The sequence below is a fragment of the Polypterus senegalus genome, chromosome 6 (genome assembly GCF_016835505.1).
Source record: "Polypterus senegalus isolate Bchr_013 chromosome 6, ASM1683550v1, whole genome shotgun sequence".
NCBI lineage: Eukaryota > Metazoa > Chordata > Cladistia > Polypteriformes > Polypteridae > Polypterus > Polypterus senegalus.
The window spans coordinates 22,747,249-22,767,265 of record NC_053159.1 but is presented as its reverse complement, the minus strand read 5'-3'; the positions used below and the strand labels follow the sequence as shown (position 1 = coordinate 22,767,265).

Genomic DNA, 20,017 nt, shown 5'->3' with positions numbered 1-20,017 from the left:
CACATTATGTGAATGGTCTTCATGCGAGTGCATGGCCAACTGCCTCCAACTTGGTAAGATTATGCAAATGAAGGCTATGACTGAGAATCATTGGAAAAATTGTCTAATGTGGCGTGGCCTTTAGTGATGGCCCTGTCGTAAACTGCCATAGTCTGGCGTCCCTCAAGCATACCCACTATTGTCTAAAACCAGGTTGGGCTTTGCTGATTCTGATAACATTTTCTGATTAAGGTGCTCTAGTACTTATGGTGCTCTAGTGGGTCTTGCATTAAAAAATAATGAAGAAATCACATAGCTGATGGGGCTTGGACAATAAAGAAGGCAGCAACACATTTAGGCATTGCTCAGGCATTTGCTTGTAAGACTTCCCTCTTAATAAAGTACTGTAACGCTCTACTCACATGTTCTTGAAATTATTTGATTACTATTCTACATTTAATTCATACTTTTGAACCACTAATTTCAACTAGCAACTATGTCTTTAAACTTACACTCAGCTTCAAAATTCTTCTGAAACATTGTTGTAAATAGTTTCACTCACTTTACTATTTAGAATGCTTTTAACATCTGTACTCCAGAATGTATACCATGATGAAAAACATCTTATTGTTAGGGTTATGTAAATAATGGTCCTTTTTTGTTTTCTAAAATCTATTTATTACTTTTGCTATTATTTTGATATTATTATTTAATGGCCATTTTGTATGTTTATTTTCTCATGTGCATTTTCTGTGTCTGGTTGCTATGATGCTATGTGGTTCCTAGATGCATGATGCAAGTTTTATTAGATTATGGCAGACATGCTGTAAATGAAGGCTGCCCACAGTGTGTACACAACAGAACTGAGGCACTCTTCTCATTCATCAAAACAAACACCAGTGCACAGCATCCAGCAGGAAGTGTGTGAGCATTCTCGTGGGGCAGCTCTATTGTAGGAGAGACACTTCTTGACTGAGAACCATGGTTTCAGGCCCAATGCTGTATTCAGTGTTGAATCCCACTTTACCTAGCTAGTATTTTTCAACTTCCTACATTGCTTCCGGGTCCTTCCCTACCAGAGAATGAATGTTCCACACCCCAAAGTCAACCAACAGAGGGTGGTTCCAAAGTGCTTTTGGGCTTATGGGCTGAGCATGGCTGGGTTAGGTTAATCACTTAGCCACTAGGCACTCACGTGTGGACACCACTCTGTATTAGAACATTAAAACATTATAATAACTGTGAGAAGAACAGGCCAATCATCACGATAAGCTTGTCCAACCTATTTAAGATTGCCTTAAATAGAATTGAGCTTTGAGGGTCCCTTAAGTCCTACTCTCACCACCATGCTTGTTAATTTATTATATGCGGATATTTTTCTTTTCATGAAGAAAAACATTTTCATATTTGTGCAAAAGATTCAACTCCTTCAATCTCATCATAGTTCATAACTCTCAGTCTCAGAACTACCCTAGCTGCTGTCCCCTAGAATTTCTTTAACAATATTATGTCTTTTTTTGTAATATGGAGACCACAACAGCACACTGTGCTGTATGAGGCCACACCAGTTGGTTATATAATTTAAGCATAACCTCCATTGACTTGGTACTCTGAACATCATGCTATATGACCTAACATCACTTTTATACACTGCCTTGATGTAGACAATGAGTCTACTATGAATCCTAGACCTTTGTCATAAAGTGGGCTTTCATGGTTTGAAACCTCCCATTGTGTACTCAAATCTAATATTTCTACTTCCAATGTGTAACACTTCACATTTACTTACATTAAATTTCGTGTGCTACAAATCTATCCTGCCCTGTATGCTGTCTAAGTCCCTCTGTAATAATTAAGTTGAATGTACATTATCTGCCGTCCTACTAAGTTTGATATAATGTGCAACCTTAACCAAGTTGTTGTTTATATTCTTAACCAGATCAATTATATATATTAAAAAGGACAGCAACCCCTGCATTTATACTTGAGGAACATCATTTTAACATCACCTAATTCTGAAAAAGTTTCTATCACTATAAGTGTTTGCTTACTGTGCTTGAGCCAAAATTAGGCAACATTGTTTTAGACTTAATTAGGACCTCCGCAAAAGTTAAACTGTAGATTATTTTTATATTGATTCAGTTTACTTAATTTTATTGATCAACATTAATATAGTATGTATATAATCCAATGCATTTCTGTGTCTTATATCCCAAAGATTTAGAGGTTAGGTTAAGAAGTGGCTCTAAACTGGCTCTGTATGAGCGAGTGAATGAGTGACAGAGAGTGACTTGCTATGGACCTATGCCCTGTCCTGGCTTGCATCCTGTTCTGCCTGGATTTGCTCTTGTCCCTGTGGCTCTCTAATGGAATGAGAAGGTTTACAAAAATAAACTAATGTCTCTGTACCACAGCGGACTCATATCCCAGCCAAATAAGCCCCTCCACTCCAAAATACACTGCTCTCACCTTGCATGTGCAAAACTGATTCGAGAAAGAGGTTCATGACCTCTCATGCTCAGCATTATTATAGATCAGAAGCAACTCATAAAAATGTTTTAAATTATATCATTTACCTACAGTTGATATCTTATTGGAGGTTATGGTTTCTACTTTAAAAGTATGACAGAAATAACAGGTACACAGACAATGAACACAAAGGTCAATAAAATATCCTACAGTAAACAGATGCCTAACATAAACATCTGGCCATCAAATAGCATACCTTATGTGTTACTCTAGTCAAGACAGTCTAGAGATAAAAAGAAAGACTCAAGGCAAGATGACTGCAGTGGCTATTGGGGAGTTTTTAAAAGCTGAATACTGAGGGTTGCATTATTTAGAAACATAGACCATTTAACTGTTTACTATTTGAAAAAAAAGAACAAACATACAAGCACTCCGTGCAGAAAGGCACATTTAAACACAAAATCTAGTGTAAATGAAATAAGAGTTTGGTGGAAATTTTGAAATCATTATAAAAAATTTGCCTTTGAGAAGCAGCTGTTCATGTTTTGAATGGACACAATAGGCAAGAGCTCAAATATGTCCTTCACCAAGAACCTAGCCAAAACATTTCACAATCTACTATCTTACGGAAGCAGCTTATCATACCGTACCTCTGAATGGCCCATTAAAGGCCATCTGCCAATTTGCTCCATCACTGCCCTCTTCTCTCCCTTTCCCACCCACCATCCCCATGTGAGATTCAAGTTCCAGAAGGCCTAACGAGTCCCATAATCTCCTTAAGGCCCTCACGAGAAAGGTCAAAGGTGGTGCTCTCTCCCAGGACAGCTCCAGCTCTCAAAATGACAGACAGTGTGACTCAATGCTTTGCTGAAACACAGACGGGGGAACAAACAACATTAAAAAGCTCAAAGGTGACACACCCATGCACAGAAGACGGCGGCTGGCATGAAAACATGGAAAAGAAATGCAGACTGGCACTACCATGTATGGAATAAGGATGTTATAGGAGAGAGTATTATGTGATATCATGTGCTGAAATATGAGATTTCAAGCAGGCAACGTTTTATACTTTTTAACTTCCACATTAGCATTATGATGACAAACACATACAGAAAGATGGACAGTGAGAAACACAGTGAGAAATTCAATAGGATCAAAAACAGTTATAGAACATCTAAATATAAAAAGAGGATGCTTTTCACTTCAGGCACTCACCGCACGGTCCTTCGTGCTTGACATAAATATCCCTTTTCTGATGACATTCAGCTTTTTTGCGCTCACAGTCATTGTTATAGGTCTTGCCATCCCGGCCGCACAAGGGTCGGAATGAGCCATCACACTCAAAGCCATCGCAGGAGCAACGAGGCATTAGTCTTCGGTTAAGGCAAACTGCATTGTATTTACATTCTTCTGTGCACTTATCTGATAAAGTGAAAGAAAAGAAAAATAAGATTAAACCACAGAGGTGACACTGCACATTTAACCTTCACAAGAAGAGGCTATTGAGTCTTGCCCAAGATGGAGGAAAGGCCAGGTGAAAGATTTTTTTGGTCCTGAAATTAATAAACTATTCTTTAGTAGTGTTGTGGCAATCACATCACAAATAACTGCTCGAGACCTATTGAGAATTTACTAGTAGGACCAAATGAGGCAGAAAGACTGGGGATAAACACCCCAACATTAATGGTAAAATTTGAAAAGAATGGAATTAAGGGTAAGGGAAGAATGGCAGTACAGTATTGAGATCTGCAGCCTCAGAATGCCAGGAGTTTGATTCTGTTTTTGATTCTTGTTGGTATCCATGTGGAGCTGGAACCAAACTCAACTCCACGTAGGGGTGGCAGTATCATTGCCTACACTTTCATACCACCTCAAAATGAAAAGTGCTATATGGAAAAAGACAGACAGAATGCTGTGGGCAGAATGATGGTTCAGTGTTTAGTGTTGCTGGCCAAATATTTGGAGACTTGGGTTCAATTTCCATTTTGATCAGTGTCTATGTAAGGTTTGAAACTCACATATCTGCTGCCATAAGCAAGCAGTACCTACCACTGCATAAACTATACATTCCCAATGTGAAAAGTGCTCTGTAACATACAGGCTGAATAAAGACTGAAGGTGGCTTGTGCTGCACCCTGTAACCAAAGGGACAAATTGTAGATTCTGTTCATGGTCTAGGAATTGTTTTTGTGGAATAGAAAAGTAACCACTCTAATCACAGTGTTAATGTGCCTCTCCAACATTAAAATAGGATAGAAAATATGATAAATGAGACTAAAAAATAAGGATAGGGTAAAAATAGGATAACGAAATAAAGATGAAATGAAGACAAAGGGAAGAATTGTAGCCCAATGGTTAGTGCTGCAGTCTCAGATGATAAGGTAGAAGGTTTAACTTTTGTCTGAGTGAAGACTGAATCAAGCACAGCTCCCTAGAGATGAAAGACAATGGCTACATCACTTTATCATCCCAGCATACAAGCACTGCATCACGTTAATAATGATAATAATAATTCATTTTATTTATATAGAGCCTTTCCCATGCTCACCACTGAATAAAGCAAAGGAGCAGCAAAGTGGTGCAGCTGTTAGTGTTGCTCTCTCAAATTACCAGGTACTGTGATTTAACTGAACACTTGGTAACTACATGTATGAATGTTACATTAATCCCCTAATTTGTGATGTTGAAGCATCAACATCTGTCATAATACCACCCAAGCATAAAAAGTACTCTATAAAAGAGGAGCAAAATGGTAGCACAGTACTTTGTGCTGCTGCCTTCTTCCACAGTGACTAGGGATTCATTTCCATTTTGATCAATGTGTATAGGAAGTCCTCTACAGCGCACCTTTAACCTGAGCATGGAACAGGGGAGAGTCCTGAGGCTTTGGAAAACATCTTGCATCACCCCAGTCCCAAAGGTATAACGTCCTGGTGAGCTGAATGACTTCCGGCCTGTCGCCCTGATATCACATGTGATGAAGACCATGGAGCAGCTGTTGCTTCACCACCTGATGCCACAGGTCAGCCACGGCCTCGACCCTCTGCAGTTTGCATACCAGGAGAAGATGGGAGTGGAGGATGCCATCATCTACATGCTACACCAATCCCTCTCCCACTTGGACAGAGGCAGTGGTGCTGTAAGAATTATGTTTCTGGACTTCTCTAGCGCCTTCAACACCATCCAACCTCTGCTCCTTAGGAACAAGCTGACACAGATGGGAGTAGATTCATACCTGGTGGCATGGATCGTGGACTATCTTACAGACAGACCTCAGTATGTGCGTCTCGGAAACTGTAGGTCTGATATTGTGGTCAGCAGCACAGGAGCGCAGCAGGGGACTGTACTTTCTCCAGTCCTGTTCAGCTTATATACATCAGACTTCCAATACAACTCGGAGTCCTGCCATGTGCAAAAGTTCGCTGACGACACTGCTATCGTGGGCTGCATCAGGAGTGGGCAGGAGGAGGAGTATAGGAACCTAATCAAGGACTTTGTTAAATGGTGTGACTCAAACCACCTACAACTAAACATCAGCAAAGCCAAGGAGCTGGTGGTGGATTTTAGGAGGCCCAGGCCTCTCATGGACCCCGTGATCATCAGAGGTGACTGTGTGCAGAGGGTGCAGACCTATAAATACCTGGGAGTGCAGCTGGATGATAATTTGGACTGGACTGCCAATACTGATGCTCTGTGCAAGAGAGGACAGAGCCGACTATACTTCCTTAGAAGGCTGGCGTCCTTCAACATCTGCAATAAGATGCTACAGATGTTCTATCAGACAGTTCTGACGAGCGCCCTCTTCTACGCAGTGTTGTGCTGGGGAGGCAGCATAAAAAAGAGGGATGCCTCACGCCTGGACAAACTGGTGAGCTGGACAGTTTGACATCTGTGGCAAAATGATGGGTGCTGAGCAGGCTCCTGTCAGTCATGGAGAATCCACTGCATCCACTGAACAGGATCATCTCCAGACAGAGGAGCAGCATCAGCAACAGACTGCTGTCACCGTCCTGCTCCACTAACAGACTGAGGAGATCGTTCCTTCCCCACACTATGCGACTCTTCAATTACACCCGGGGGGGTAAACGTTAACACTATACAAGATTATAGGCTGTTATACCTGCCTTGCACTCTCCACGTTGCATTTTTTTATATTTTTTTACTTGCACTGTTTTTTTATTGCTCTTTAATTAATATTGTTTTTATCAGTATGCTGCTGGAGTATGTGAAATATATGTTAATATTTTCATTGTTAAATATTTGGATGTGATGAGTGTAGAAGGCCATAGCTCTATTAAATGGGGACAAGTTTTAAATAATGCTCATAGTACATGGTCTATCTATCTATCTATTTATAATATAGTGCTTTACCTATCTATATATCTATCTAGTTTGAATTCAACATAGGTCCTGAAGCAGCAGCAATAAATGCTGCATCACCATGCTTTTCCTACGTAAATGGTGCTACAGAAAGTAAAGTCTGAATTAAGACTTTGGATAGCATAGAGGTGCAACAATTAAGGAATGCTGCATCACAACACCATGGACTAGGATTTGTTAATGAAACTCAGGTCCTGAAGCTGTGAAGCAGCAGTGTCAAGTCCACTGTCAAGAAACTATCCTAAAATAATAAGTGCTATAGAAAATACTAACTGAATAAAGACTGATAAAAGCATGGTGGTATGTTATCTTGTCATTCTTTCTAACAGATCCATCCCAATCACTGTCTATTTGGAGTCGATAAAACCCAGGTTCCTGGTCCGTGAGAGACAGCAGTACTAACCACTAGGAAACTGAATATACAATACTAGTAACTGACACGAACTCATAAACCTTTAACTTTAATTTATAGTCACAATTACTGAAGTAAAAACGTTTTATTACTACAAAGAAAACTAAAAGAAAGCAGCTTACACTTGGAAGTCCCTGCCACCATGACAGGCTTTTTACCATGACAGGCTTTTTATTGTTAGTGAGCTAGAGTGACTTTAATGTACTATGACAGCTATGCACTCCACCAAGACAAAACGTATTTCAAAGCCTCACATGCTTTTAATTTCCCGAATGTGCTCTAACGTTCTGCTTGTTTGCCATTTGCTTAGGCGCTAGATTCCTTGCAGGCTTACCCCAACTCATACCCCCAAACTAAACAAGCACATTTCATCTGTCTCTGAGGTTTACTTACCCTGAGGCTGGCATCGGCCAGAGTGGATCTTGAGAAGTTCTACCCCTTTAATCCGACTTGAGCGCATCATCCTGCATTCATTCTCGTAAGTCTCTCCATCTGAGGCACACAATGGGTCGTTTTTAGGGGGGCATGTCTCTGGACGCTCCAAGATCATGCGTGCCCGACTCCGAGGATTTACTCGACAAGAGATACTGAAATTATTCTGTTGGTCTTTGCAGGTATCTGTGGAGAATAAAGCAGTGGGTGTAGTACAACATGAGTAAAGATCTATCTGCAGCAAATGAATCTTTGAACTCAGAAAAGCCACTAGGAAATTTCTCTTTTTTAAAAGTCAGCCATGTTTTACACAAGGCAAAGCATTTAAAACTCATAAGATTCCCAGTTAAAATCTCATTTCAGCAGATGACAGCTTTTTGCCTTTGAGACATCCTACTCTTCAGAAATGATCGTGTGACACTCTAGGTAAATGATTTTTTATTCCTGGAAACTGACTATTCAAAACTCACTCTGACAGCATCTGGAGAAGATAACGGTAAGGAACTGAGGAGGACAGAAATAGAAAGAGAACATCCTAACTACTACACCAGTACAGTATTCACTCTGCTCATATTCAGTGGAGTCTCTAGGCAGAGCCTGATGTAGATGGAACACTGAATGATTGTTTAATACAAGCTACAGTAAGTAAAAAAAATATTATTTGTGTTGTGATTATTTTTTTGTTGTTATTTTACTCAAAGTTGCGACTTTGAGGTATTTTTGTATGCAGAATGACCATTCCTCAGTGTATTTCCCAAACGCTAAACCTGGTCCATTTTGTGAGCTAATGCTCCCTGCTGGACATATGCTCTTAATTTTCAAAAGTAACTCAGAAGGTAAAGGACTTACCAAATTAAGGTCCGAACCTAGTTGACGGCAAGTGTATTCCTGAGTCAAGGTGCCTCACCCATCTGACCCAATGGAAAACTGTTTCAAGATATCATTAATTACGTGACGACCGTGTGACTCACTTGATAAAATATGTGAATCCCAGATATACCAAGACCATCACCCATGCTTATCCATTAATTATTCATTTGTTTATGATAAAAGGTACCTGCCACTCTTTTAAAACATGAGTTACCTTACCTAAAGACCTTCAGTTTAAGTCTCGTCCATGTAACTCAGTGAGTTAGATTTACCAACTCCATTCATTTTTTTTAGTAATGATTATGTGCCATAGTGGAAAAAAGACTTTTAACAGACTATCAGGGTCAGATATCTCACCAGGTTTGCACATGATAGCTTATGTGGTTATGTGGTGGACTGGAAAGAAACCATAAAGGCTTCTTCAGGATACTAAAAGACATGCAGCCTGGTAATTTCAGTGTTTTTGACTCCTTAAAAATATCTAGCGATCAGAAATACAATAATTTTAAGAGCCATCAGAAGGCACATTTTGGCAACATCACTGTAAGGATTAAAAATCAGCTCCTTGCCAGGTCAGTTGGACCTAGAATTGGGAATTGAGATGGGGCAAAGCCCCACTACTTAACTTGGCAATGTTTCACATTTTAGTGGAATGGGGGATGAATAATTATAAGAACACTAAGCTTCTAATTTAAATCAATGGATAGTACTCCTTGCTCTCTTTACCTGAAGGACCACAAGCTCATGTTGTGCTTCTGCATCTTTGGATCAAATCTTCTCTGCTGGGTGAATCTTCCATAGAAAGCTAAGGGGACAAGTTTCAAAGCAAGTGGATCCTGATACAATCCCTGCTCAGATATCATGCCCCATGTCCCCACATCAGAACATGTTTCTGTGTGGCTTGGTGAATGAAAAATTTGAAAACCAAGAGTCTTTCAATTCAGCCACGGACTGAAGATTAATATTCCCCAGGATGTGCAAATGATAAAAATGATCAAATTTCTAAAACCAAAAAACAGCTTTCAACATAGAATAAGGTTCTCTGACTTTCAGTTTAAAAATAACTAAAGGAGTAGTGAGTCTGCTAGTCAGAGACTACCTTCCTTGCATACAAAACCATTCACACTCTGTGGATGATTCCATCTGTGAATGATTTTAGGTAGTAGCTGAGCATTTCTACAGCTCATACTCTACACTTTGTTCAGCCCCCATTAGGCATCCTAAATTGTCCTTCAGAAGAAAGAGACATAGAGGTGCTTCATTAGTATCAGAAAGAGAAAATAATGTAGGGAAGACCTTCGGCAGACCCAAACTGAAAGGAAATGAAAAATTTTCATTGAAAGGGAAATTAACAAACTGAGAGTAGGGTATAAGCTATATGGGCTTATGGAGATTTGTAAAATTGAAACTATAATTTAAGGGGAAAGGGACTCAATCAGTGTGCTCTAAAAAGGAACATAAGGCTTCTTAAAAAATAAACCTGTGAAAAAATGACATTTAGTCAAGAAATATAACCAAGATTATCATATTTCTAATACCACAATGGCCAACAAGTCATACAAATTGTTACTGGCACATGTTACACAAATCAAATGAAATATTTATTTATAGATATACTTGTAATCAAGTTACCTGGTTTCTAAAGATTTCTGCAATAATCAATAACATGAGAGGAGACACATAAAAAATGACTGATAGGTTGAATGAAATTCAGTATCGGTAATGAAATAATTCTGTCTGAGGCTATGACTTGGCCACAGGGTCAATTTTCTATATAATCGTACACCATGTCACATCCAATGGTAAAAAGTTACACCCACGTTGTTTCAAAAAGGATGAGAAATGCTCAAATAATCCAATGGCTTTATGCTCTTTGAAAAACTAACCTGTAAGCAAGATATCACCCACTGTATTGAAATGATTTAGTCACTCCCATTTTTCTTTTTGGCCGAGTACCTGCAACTTCAACCCTTTTCCACCTATTAAAAATAAGACGTGCAGCTGACACTGTAGGTGGGCCAGTACCACTGGTGGTCATTTCTAATTCACCTAACCCTGAAACCTATGCCTAACCCACGTCCACACATAATCTATACCCAGGCCAACAGTACTAATGGTCTTGACCTGGCCTACCTATCCAGAAACCTATGAACTAACCATATCAATATCCTTGTCTACACAGGATAGCCTAAAACCTGACTAATTGTCTGTAAGAACTGCAGTGTGGCTTCTTCTACCTCAAAAATGCAGTCTGAGTAGCCAGTATGATTGCAGTGTGTAAATTGAAGTGTCATAGCTTGCACTCCTTAGGATAGCCTATAGCTTCTGAAATCTTGCATCACTTAATCTGTAGGCACCCAAGCATGCTGTGCTGTTTTAACTCACCACTGTATAATGTACATTGCAAAAATCCTATCATGAGTCACTTATGAGGTTGTTACACAGCATAAAGGCCCATATTGTCATATACTAGTTTTTAAGTATCCCACCCAGCATGGTTTCTGTATGGCAGATTACAGTCCCAGATGATTTAGTTTCATGATGTATCATGAAACTACCCCACAATGCTTTGTTTATAGCACATACCCTGCAAATCACTCAGACGTTCATATCTATTCATCCACATCTCCAACCTTTCTTTGTTTAAATCAAGTACAGTAAATAAAAAATGCAACAAGAAATTGATTTAAAAAATCTAACTTTTGTACATACCACAGGGACTCTGAAACATCATCTTGATGTTCTTCTGGTTGTCACAGGCATACTTATTAAGTTCACACTCATTTCTGTAATCTTTTCCATCACTGCCACAAACAATCTTCTCGTGTTGCAGGGCGCAGGATGTTGGACAAACACATTTTGCTGAATGGCCATCAGATGACTGGATACAGCTGCTGCCATAGGTACAGTTCACTTTGGCACATGGATCTTTCGAGGCTGTGGAAATTCAAAGCAGATTATTGAGAAGGCAGCCATATATGTTTGTGCACTCAGACTCATCTCCTCAATACAGCGGTCTGAGTACACTCTACCAACAAGTAATATAATGTACTAGAGCAGACCTGTACAACGTCTATCACCCTGATGTTTTACAAACTGTGACACATTCACAGAGTACAGACTAATGGCAAGGTCTGGACCCATTATGCTGTGATGCCATTGAACTTCAAGAAAAAGTTCTACTGAGTGATAGTAGGAGAATTAAGTTGAATGAGCAACAACCTTTTGGCACATCTGAAAGAAGCAAGATTTGTACAATAACTGTGGTAACGTGGTGGGCTCATTAATCCATTTACACAGAGAGAAAGGGGATGGGCATTGAGGTTCCTTTCACCCTACGAATGTGGTGGGAAATGCAGTGGTGTGAGGGCATATCAATCTGTATAGGTAGTGAGAAGGGATGTGCATCTTTAAACTTTATGTACAGGATGCTAACAGCATGGGTAATTTTCTTTCTTATTTCACCTTTCCCCACATCCGTGAATTTTTTCCTTAGTACTGTAATACTTTTCTTTTTCTGTTCTCTTTTTTCCTCATCCTTTGTTTCTCTTACAGTTTGTTTTCATGAGCTTTGTTTAATTTCTAGTGGCAAATGTTTTAAGAACACCATACATTGTAAAAGCAGATAGAGTATATTGTTTTTTATACTTCCTGCTCCTTTTAATCTGTAAGTTTTCATATTAAATATGTAAAAGCACTTTAGGGTATCTAACACACAAATTATTTTTTCATTTCTTAATGAATGTATGTATGTAAGTCCTACTTAGAGCTTCCCATCCTTGTCAACAGAGGCCACAATATTAGTGCCAAAACGTTATTAACTTTACAGATATGTAATAAAAAGATCGAAAGTAAAGTTGACTTTTACCTTCAGTACTGAAATTCCCAAAATGCTGGTATTGTACCATTTAAAAACCCTATGTTGCATTTTAGTATTCAGTATTTTATTTTATCAAAGACTTCACAACCCTGAATGTTTTCTCACCAGAAGAATTAGCCTCTGCATATCCACAAAGTCAAAAGTAACATGCAATGGCTAAGCTGTCAGTTAAAAACACAATTTTACTAGTACTGCATTAGTTTTATTAGAAACAGTCAAGAGTTTTCATGTTTCTATTTTTTTTTTTGCAAACTGTGTCTTGCACGTACATTTTTGAAAAACAGCTTTTAATTTTAGAATTTAAAACTACTACTTTGTTACACAAATGCCAATTAGCAAATTGTCACATTACCATTTAATGTTTAGGTAAAATTAGCACATTATTCTTTTTTACAATTTTTAAACCAACCTTAAGAGAAGCAACATTTGGGGATACTTTACTTGCTAAACCATTTCAAAGTTTGTTAATGTTGCCCTTCACCACTTCGTATTGCTCTATTACTTGGAAGGGTCACCTGATTAATTGATATGTAGGCTTTGTTTTGTTGGTTGGTTTAGCACTGAGGTGGAAGGATGATTACTGTTGTCCTTATGTTGAATATTTGTCTTGATGTTTTATTTGCATGTGTATTACTAAATGTTATTCTGTGCAACTACCATTAAAGTCAGGCCTTTTCCTTCTTTTGAGTCCTTATTTTTAGCTTAAAAAATGACGAGGTCTCTACCAAACCAAACTTGAAAGCCACAAGTAAAATAGTTAAAATGCAAATTTAACAGACTGAGTAAAGAAGCAGAAGAATAACAATCAAAGTTGTAAAAGGATCAAAGAAACAGATGAGATCAGCTAGAACATGCAAAAAAAAGGGAGACTTCTGACCAAATCCTGAGACACCTTATTTGCTTAGATAGCCTTTCGATTTATCTAAATTTAAATTCATTGAACATGTGTGTTGTTTATTCAGGGATACTAGCACAGACATGGGTTCGTTGAGAACCTTAAACAGATAAACAGGTCAGAAAACAGATGGATGGTTCAAATTATATTACAGCTTTCTACAGAACACTAATTTTCATAGTGACCTTAAACACACACAACAATCTCATTAATTAAATGTGTTAGTCATAAAATGTTAAATGTTGAAAAAATGTATTATAAATGTATTTCAAATCAAAAAGTCTTAATAAAAGCAAGACCTACTTTTGCTGCAATATTTATCTTATCTTCCTTAACTTTCCTCTTTCACACACACAGATGGCAAGATCTAGTGGCATGTTACCTACTGTCACTTCAAGCATAACACAGGCATATTAGAATTCACACATGTATATAAAGGTTACATACTAAATTTCTCAATGTAATCAGAAAATACTGAAACGGATTATGTGCAAAGAGCCAGGAAACAAACTGCCATTTACTGTATTTAGACTATAGCTCCACTCTTAATCCTGCTGCAACCACTCAAACATCACCTGATGAGCCTCCCATGCAGAAATACCATCATTTTATGGGTGTCTGTGTTGGCACTAAGGTTTAATGAAAGTAAACAACCATCTCTGGTATTCTACTTGCTTGACCATACTCATTTATCCAATGCTCCATCTTAATGCTAATGCCAGGCTAAAGGCCATGTCACATTACATGACCTCTCCAGCAATTTTCAGTTGTAGCCTTTATTCAGATAATCTAGCAAGCTGGATGCACTAGATAGCAAATTCCCGTGAAGCTAGTCATGTTATGTGACATGCCATGCAACTCACTCCAACTAGTCCATGACTTGTTCTGAGAAAAACAAAGCATGTTCTTGAGCACAGGCTCAACGTGCATTAGAGCCGATAACCAATGAATGCTCACCCAGAACTTCAAAGCATGCAGTGACAAGGAATAAGGAACATGCATATTCTGGACCTCACGAACATAAGAGAAGCTTGTCTGTCTGATGTCTAAGGTTTTATGTACCACAACAGTTTGGAAAAATGGAAAAGGCAGGGATCGCTGATGAACTCACTGTAGCTTTCTTCAGGCAGCACACCATTGGCCATCACAAAAAGGGTTTTATCATTTGGCAAGTCTCTAAAGACAAGTGTGATTAGGTTATTGTTATAATTCGGTTCACATTTATATTGAATTTTTGGGAGGCTTTCCTGAAGCTTTAAAAATGAATAATACATTTTTTCTGTGGTTTTCTAAACCCTAAGAATCTGCTTTGGACATATGTTTTTCATTTATAGACCTTATTTAAAAGATTATAATTTTAATATCTATATAATTTTTATAATGTCATTTTCCTGCACTATTTTGATTGTATTGTGATGCTTGTTACTCTGGTAACACACCCCACGATGCTTTGGGATGTTGTGATGATGTCAGCATCAGTGCAGCTATATAAAGGCTACCTCTTGCCGCTTTATTTCATCCGAGATTGAATTTATTTGCAAACTATGTTCTTTCTTCTGTGAAATTTGTGATTAGACCTTGGCTCTGTACTTTGACTTTGGGTTAGCTTTTTTGACCTTATAAAACTTTCTGGTGTGCACTTCAAAGTTAGAGCAGTCAGACTGCCAAGGAGGACGGAAAAAATTAAAACTCCAGATAAGATGGAGAAAAAAACAATCTACAGGAGTTCTAAGGCCAAAAGACCACCCTGCCCCCACAGGGCATTATACCCAACATAAATGTACTTAAAATGTCCCTTATTGTTTTTAGGCTTCGTCCAAAGGATTCTAGGTCTTGTGGACAGCTAATACATCTGCCTTTATTTGAGCATCACAGGCACACTGCCTTGACCAGGTGGAGGTGGTGTTTAAAAAAAATGGAAAAGAAAGCAGACTAGAGATTAGGAATGATTGCAGAATCATTAAGAATATGATCATTTTAAACATGTATAGTCTATTTGAAGTAGAACTAAAATGTACCTTCAAAAAGCTAAACTAAAAAAGCGCATTTTTAGGAGTTTTATTAAATGTTCCACAATGTTAGTCTGGTGTATCTCTATTGACACAGACACTGCACCTCTGTTAAACACAACAGAATTTCATCTACCTAGGTAAATAATAAGAAGTAATTTTGCTGACACTCACTTTAAAACAGCCATAGTAAATGCCGTCATGGGCTAGTGCAAGTGTGTCTATTGAGTCTTGTTAAAAACTACATTATTTTGCACATAACAGACATAAAACTGTTTTCTATATTTAACAGTTATAACATATCAACAATGTAGATCAAAAACCTTAACCTTTCCATGCCACTCCTAACTTTATAAGCATGTGTGCCACGCTTCACCTACAACAGCAGAAATTCTGCATACACTATTAAAATTAGCGCCACAGCTTTACCTTCCTCTTCACTTCTCCAGATATTAAACAGTTATGCCACAAGCTCTAGGAATTAGAGGTTTACCGTATTCACTTATTTATTTTTCAAAAAAAAACAAAAAAAAAAACCTGAAGCCGATCACTGGAAACCCGTACTAACGTGAAAACCTCAACGTTGATAAGAAGACGTCCACGTGAAAAGCCCGGGCCCTAGGAACTGAGCGACTTGGTCCTCATGACGTGGCGGTCACTGATTGGTTCCAACTTGTGCCAGTCCGCTTCAGTTAAACACTTCCCTTAAAGCCAGAATTACTGTTTTACCGCGCACAGTTTGACTATTTGAAAGCGCTGTGCAAGTAAATATCGATTTGAGGGCGTGCAGGTTTTGGGGTGTTATTAGAGTGCACCTGGCAACAAACACACTGTACTCATTGGGATTCAGTTCAAGGGGATTCGATATTATACAGCGTATTGGGGTCCAGTATGATAACGCGTTGTCGCACCCACCACACGACTGAACTACCTGGATTGGTGACACCTCAGCACGACACAGGAACAGTGTGAGTTCGTTTTTACGGTGGCTGGAGTGCCAATCCTCCCATCAATCCCCAAGTTTTCCCTGAAGTTGGAGGACCTGATTGTTGGGCTGAGCGCTGATGCCATACCCAGGACGATGAGGTTTGGGGTCTTGCTAAATGGCCCAACGGAGCAGAGTCGCTTCTGACAGATCCCTAGTCTCAGAGCCACCACTCCGCCCAGTCTAAACGAAACACAACGTAATTCATTGAACTCTATCGAGCTGTAAAAGCAGGACCTGGCAAACCTGCTCGGTGGTCAGTCCGACTGTTCACACTTCGTTTGGATATTTAACCTAATTGTGTTCTGATGCGGTAACAACTGTACTTTATCGTTGAACATCTGGAAGCTTTTAACGAAATTATTGTAGCCGAATCTAACACATTTCGGCTCATTTTTATTTACTCTATTGTAGCTTGCAATACTAAGTGACACAAAGAAACGCTCCAAGATGACGACTAAGACGCGACTTCTCCGGGATGTGAATGTTCATTTGAAAAAATGCCGCCTTCTTCTCCCGTATTAGCGCTAATGTTGTTACTGTTTACTGCTCCTCATCGCTGATATTAATGCTACCAAACGTGTTTTTTTAAAAGTTTCATCCGTGAAGCACAGATGAATATCGAAGGCGTGACAAACACTACAGCACGTTCTGCATGCTGAGAAAAAAATCCCACATATGGATATAAAAAGAACAAAGTGCACCGCAATGACTGTCCCTGCATATTGTATTGATAAACATACTGAAATTCTGTTACTTCCATTTAATCATCTGCGTATATGAAACGCCCCACTTAAAGCAGTTACAGCACAGGAGACCAGTTGTCATCCTCGTTTTACATCCTAGTGTTAGAGGATATACAGTATGGCAAAAGTCGCCCTCTAGTCATTAGGCATCAATGTACACCGGCTGCCTCAAAATGTTGCTGACGTCGCGACCCTTGGGTCCTATTCCTACTGCATTCTTTCCTTACTGGCGCATTTATTATAACTTTATTTCTTTGTTTGTACTCTTGCCATTCCCAGTGGTGCGACAATCGCCATTAAAGAGCCACAGAAGCGTCAAAGTTAACTCGAGTGACTTTCCGACTCGCCGGTGTGTAAATCAGCAGTTTAAATTTCACTTACGATGCTGTGGCATTCTGCTAACGAAAAGCCAATAAAAGGAGATCCATTCTCAACGCGCCGTCAGTTTCAGCGCACACGCTATTATTTTTTTTATAGGTGAAGTTAATGTCTGTACCGTCGGGCGCCCATGATTTACACCAGACACAAAATAAATAACATTTAACGGCCCCAAGACTCGCTGAACTTTTTCCTGCTCTCCCAGCGACTAATTATTTCCTTTAGCACTTTAGAAAATGCAATATATAGCAGGAAAAAAATGACCCCGCCTGACTGGTGCTTCTTACTATGCAGTGGAGGCTCAAGTCTGTTTGTGAAACGAGCCCGGCTTTAACACTAATCTTGGCTTATCTCTGTTCAGCAACACTCGCGGTCCTTCAGAAGGCACAATAAAAAATGATTCCAAGCAGGTTTATTCTAAAATGTATCGTTTTCTTTAGAAGGTGAGAGAGGTGAATGAAGTTGAGGGGGAGCGACTTGCTAATTCAATATGTCATTACGAGCTGCCGAGTCCAATCCGATAATTCAGCACTGAAGAGTTAACGCACGCGGCCACAGAATTTATACTCGAGCCTTATCCTGGAGGACGGGCTGGTTTCCTTTCTAGATTTTTTTTTTCAATTACAGTATAAAACCTCATAAATAGGCTCAATCATACAGTGTAATAACCACTTTGCTGTTCACATGAATATAATAAGAGTACGTGAATTCCTATATCAGCTTTTTCGAAGATAAATCCTAGCAATTAAAAAGACTAAGAAGTCATTTGAGCTGGCCAGTTTAAAAAAAGTCCTGAAGCATGCGTTGTGCAAGGACACATGAATTATCAGTCAGTTTCTTCCCAAGAATAAAAATACAAATCAGCAGCTGGCTGCTTTTTGGGTATACAGAAGCACACCATGAACGAGATAGGCCTACACCAAGTTTGAAAAAGTTTTTGTGTTCTGATTATTCTTGACCAACGTAATGTGCTACCTAATCCAACTTCACCTTCCGTTGTCAAGTTAACAGGTTAACTCTGCATACAAAAACATACACGTGTGAGTAAATTTACAAGGTAATCTGATGTTATCAAAAACCTTAAAAAAGGTTGCAGCTCCGCAATAGTTCAGTACTGCAAACTAATTAGAAAAAGAGTCTGGCATTCCAATATACAAGGGTGGGCAAAAGTAGGTTTACAGTTGTTTGTATGGGAAAATACATGGAGGGTAGGATTATTAAAATAGCTTTATTAACTCAAAAGAATGTCTCAATGGCACAGTGCACTCAATTACCATCTTGTATGTGCTCAAATTGCCGGTCTCACATACTCACAAGTGTAAACCTTATTTTGCCCACCCCTGTGTGTGTGTGTGTGTATATATACATATATATATTATATACACGGGGTGGTCCAGATCTAATTATGCATATCCAGATTGTCTGGATGACTTTGATTTATGTAGGGACAATTCCAGTTCGATGCAAAGACGATTCTTCATGTTGTCAGTTTGCACACTTATCGATGGTCCGGGATTTTTCTGGTGATTTTCTATGTAACAAACTTAATAAGTTACAGCGGAATGAAAACTACATAATTAGATCTGGACCACCCTATATATACTGTATATATATATACTGTATATATATATATATGTACAGGCAGTCCCCAGGTTACGTATGAGATAGGGATTGTAGGTTTGTACTTGTGTTGGATTTGTATGTAAGTCGGAACAGGTACATTATTTTAATAAATGCTGTTGTTGACTGACTGTAACCAAGTGCTCTGCCAATGAATGATGGAGTTTCACCTCTCTCTGACCTTTTTATTATTTCTACTTTATTTTCAATGGTGATGGTTTTTCCCTTTACTGTATCACCCACACTTGCATCAGATTTGTGTTTCAAAGACATTCTTGAAGGGTGAAGACAAAAGGTTAAGATGAGCTCTTCTACACAGCACTGCACATGCTATCACAGCAGGAAGGCACCCGTCGTTAGCGCCATAGACATAGAATTACTAGATGCCACATTACCAGCAGCATCGTACGTCAACGTCGCCGCCATATTGCGAGTGGCACTGTCGTGGAGTGAAGTAATGATAAAGATGCCTCATGCATGTGCTGCTTGGGATTGTACAAACAGCTGTACGCTCCAAACCAGATCCCAGGGGATTACATTTCATAGGTAAGGCTGAACAATTGTTTTGGCTATATATGGCCATTAGAAAATGTTATAATCTTAGCACTCAAGGTCACCTACAATAAAATTCAACAACATTAGTAAAAATTTAAATTAATTAGTAAAATGAAAACAAGAGAAAAAAAGTAATAATTAGCAAACAAACAAAGATAACTGGCAGTAACAGTGCAAAATTCACAATTGGTATGCCAGTTTGAAAAGATAAGTTTTCAGGGCAGTTTTAAAATGTGTTATTGACTCGAGCTGACGTATATGAGAGGGAAGAGAATTCCTGAGTTGAGGCGCACTAAGAGAGACGCTGGAGATCCCATAGCACTGAGTCTGGCGTATGGTACAGAAAGTCGAGCTGCAGATGAGGATCTGAGTGAGCGAGAGGAGTGTCAGACTGTAGGAGATCAGTG

General features: G+C 39.0%; 1 protein-coding gene across 11 annotated transcripts in view; it reads right to left on the bottom strand.

Annotated features, from left to right (window-relative positions):
• agrn (agrin) overlaps window positions 1-20,017 on the bottom strand; it is a 501,409-nt gene that overhangs the window by 142,853 nt on the left and 338,539 nt on the right. For all 11 annotated transcript variants that reach the window (XM_039755568.1, XM_039755567.1, XM_039755573.1 and 8 more), the window contains 3 exons: window positions 11,255-11,479; window positions 7,634-7,858; window positions 3,664-3,870 (listed from right to left, as the gene is read on the bottom strand). In XM_039755568.1, coding sequence (XP_039611502.1) covers window positions 3,664-3,870; window positions 7,634-7,858; window positions 11,255-11,479 — 657 coding nt within the window. The remainder of the gene's footprint in view (window positions 1-3,663; window positions 3,871-7,633; window positions 7,859-11,254; window positions 11,480-20,017) is intronic.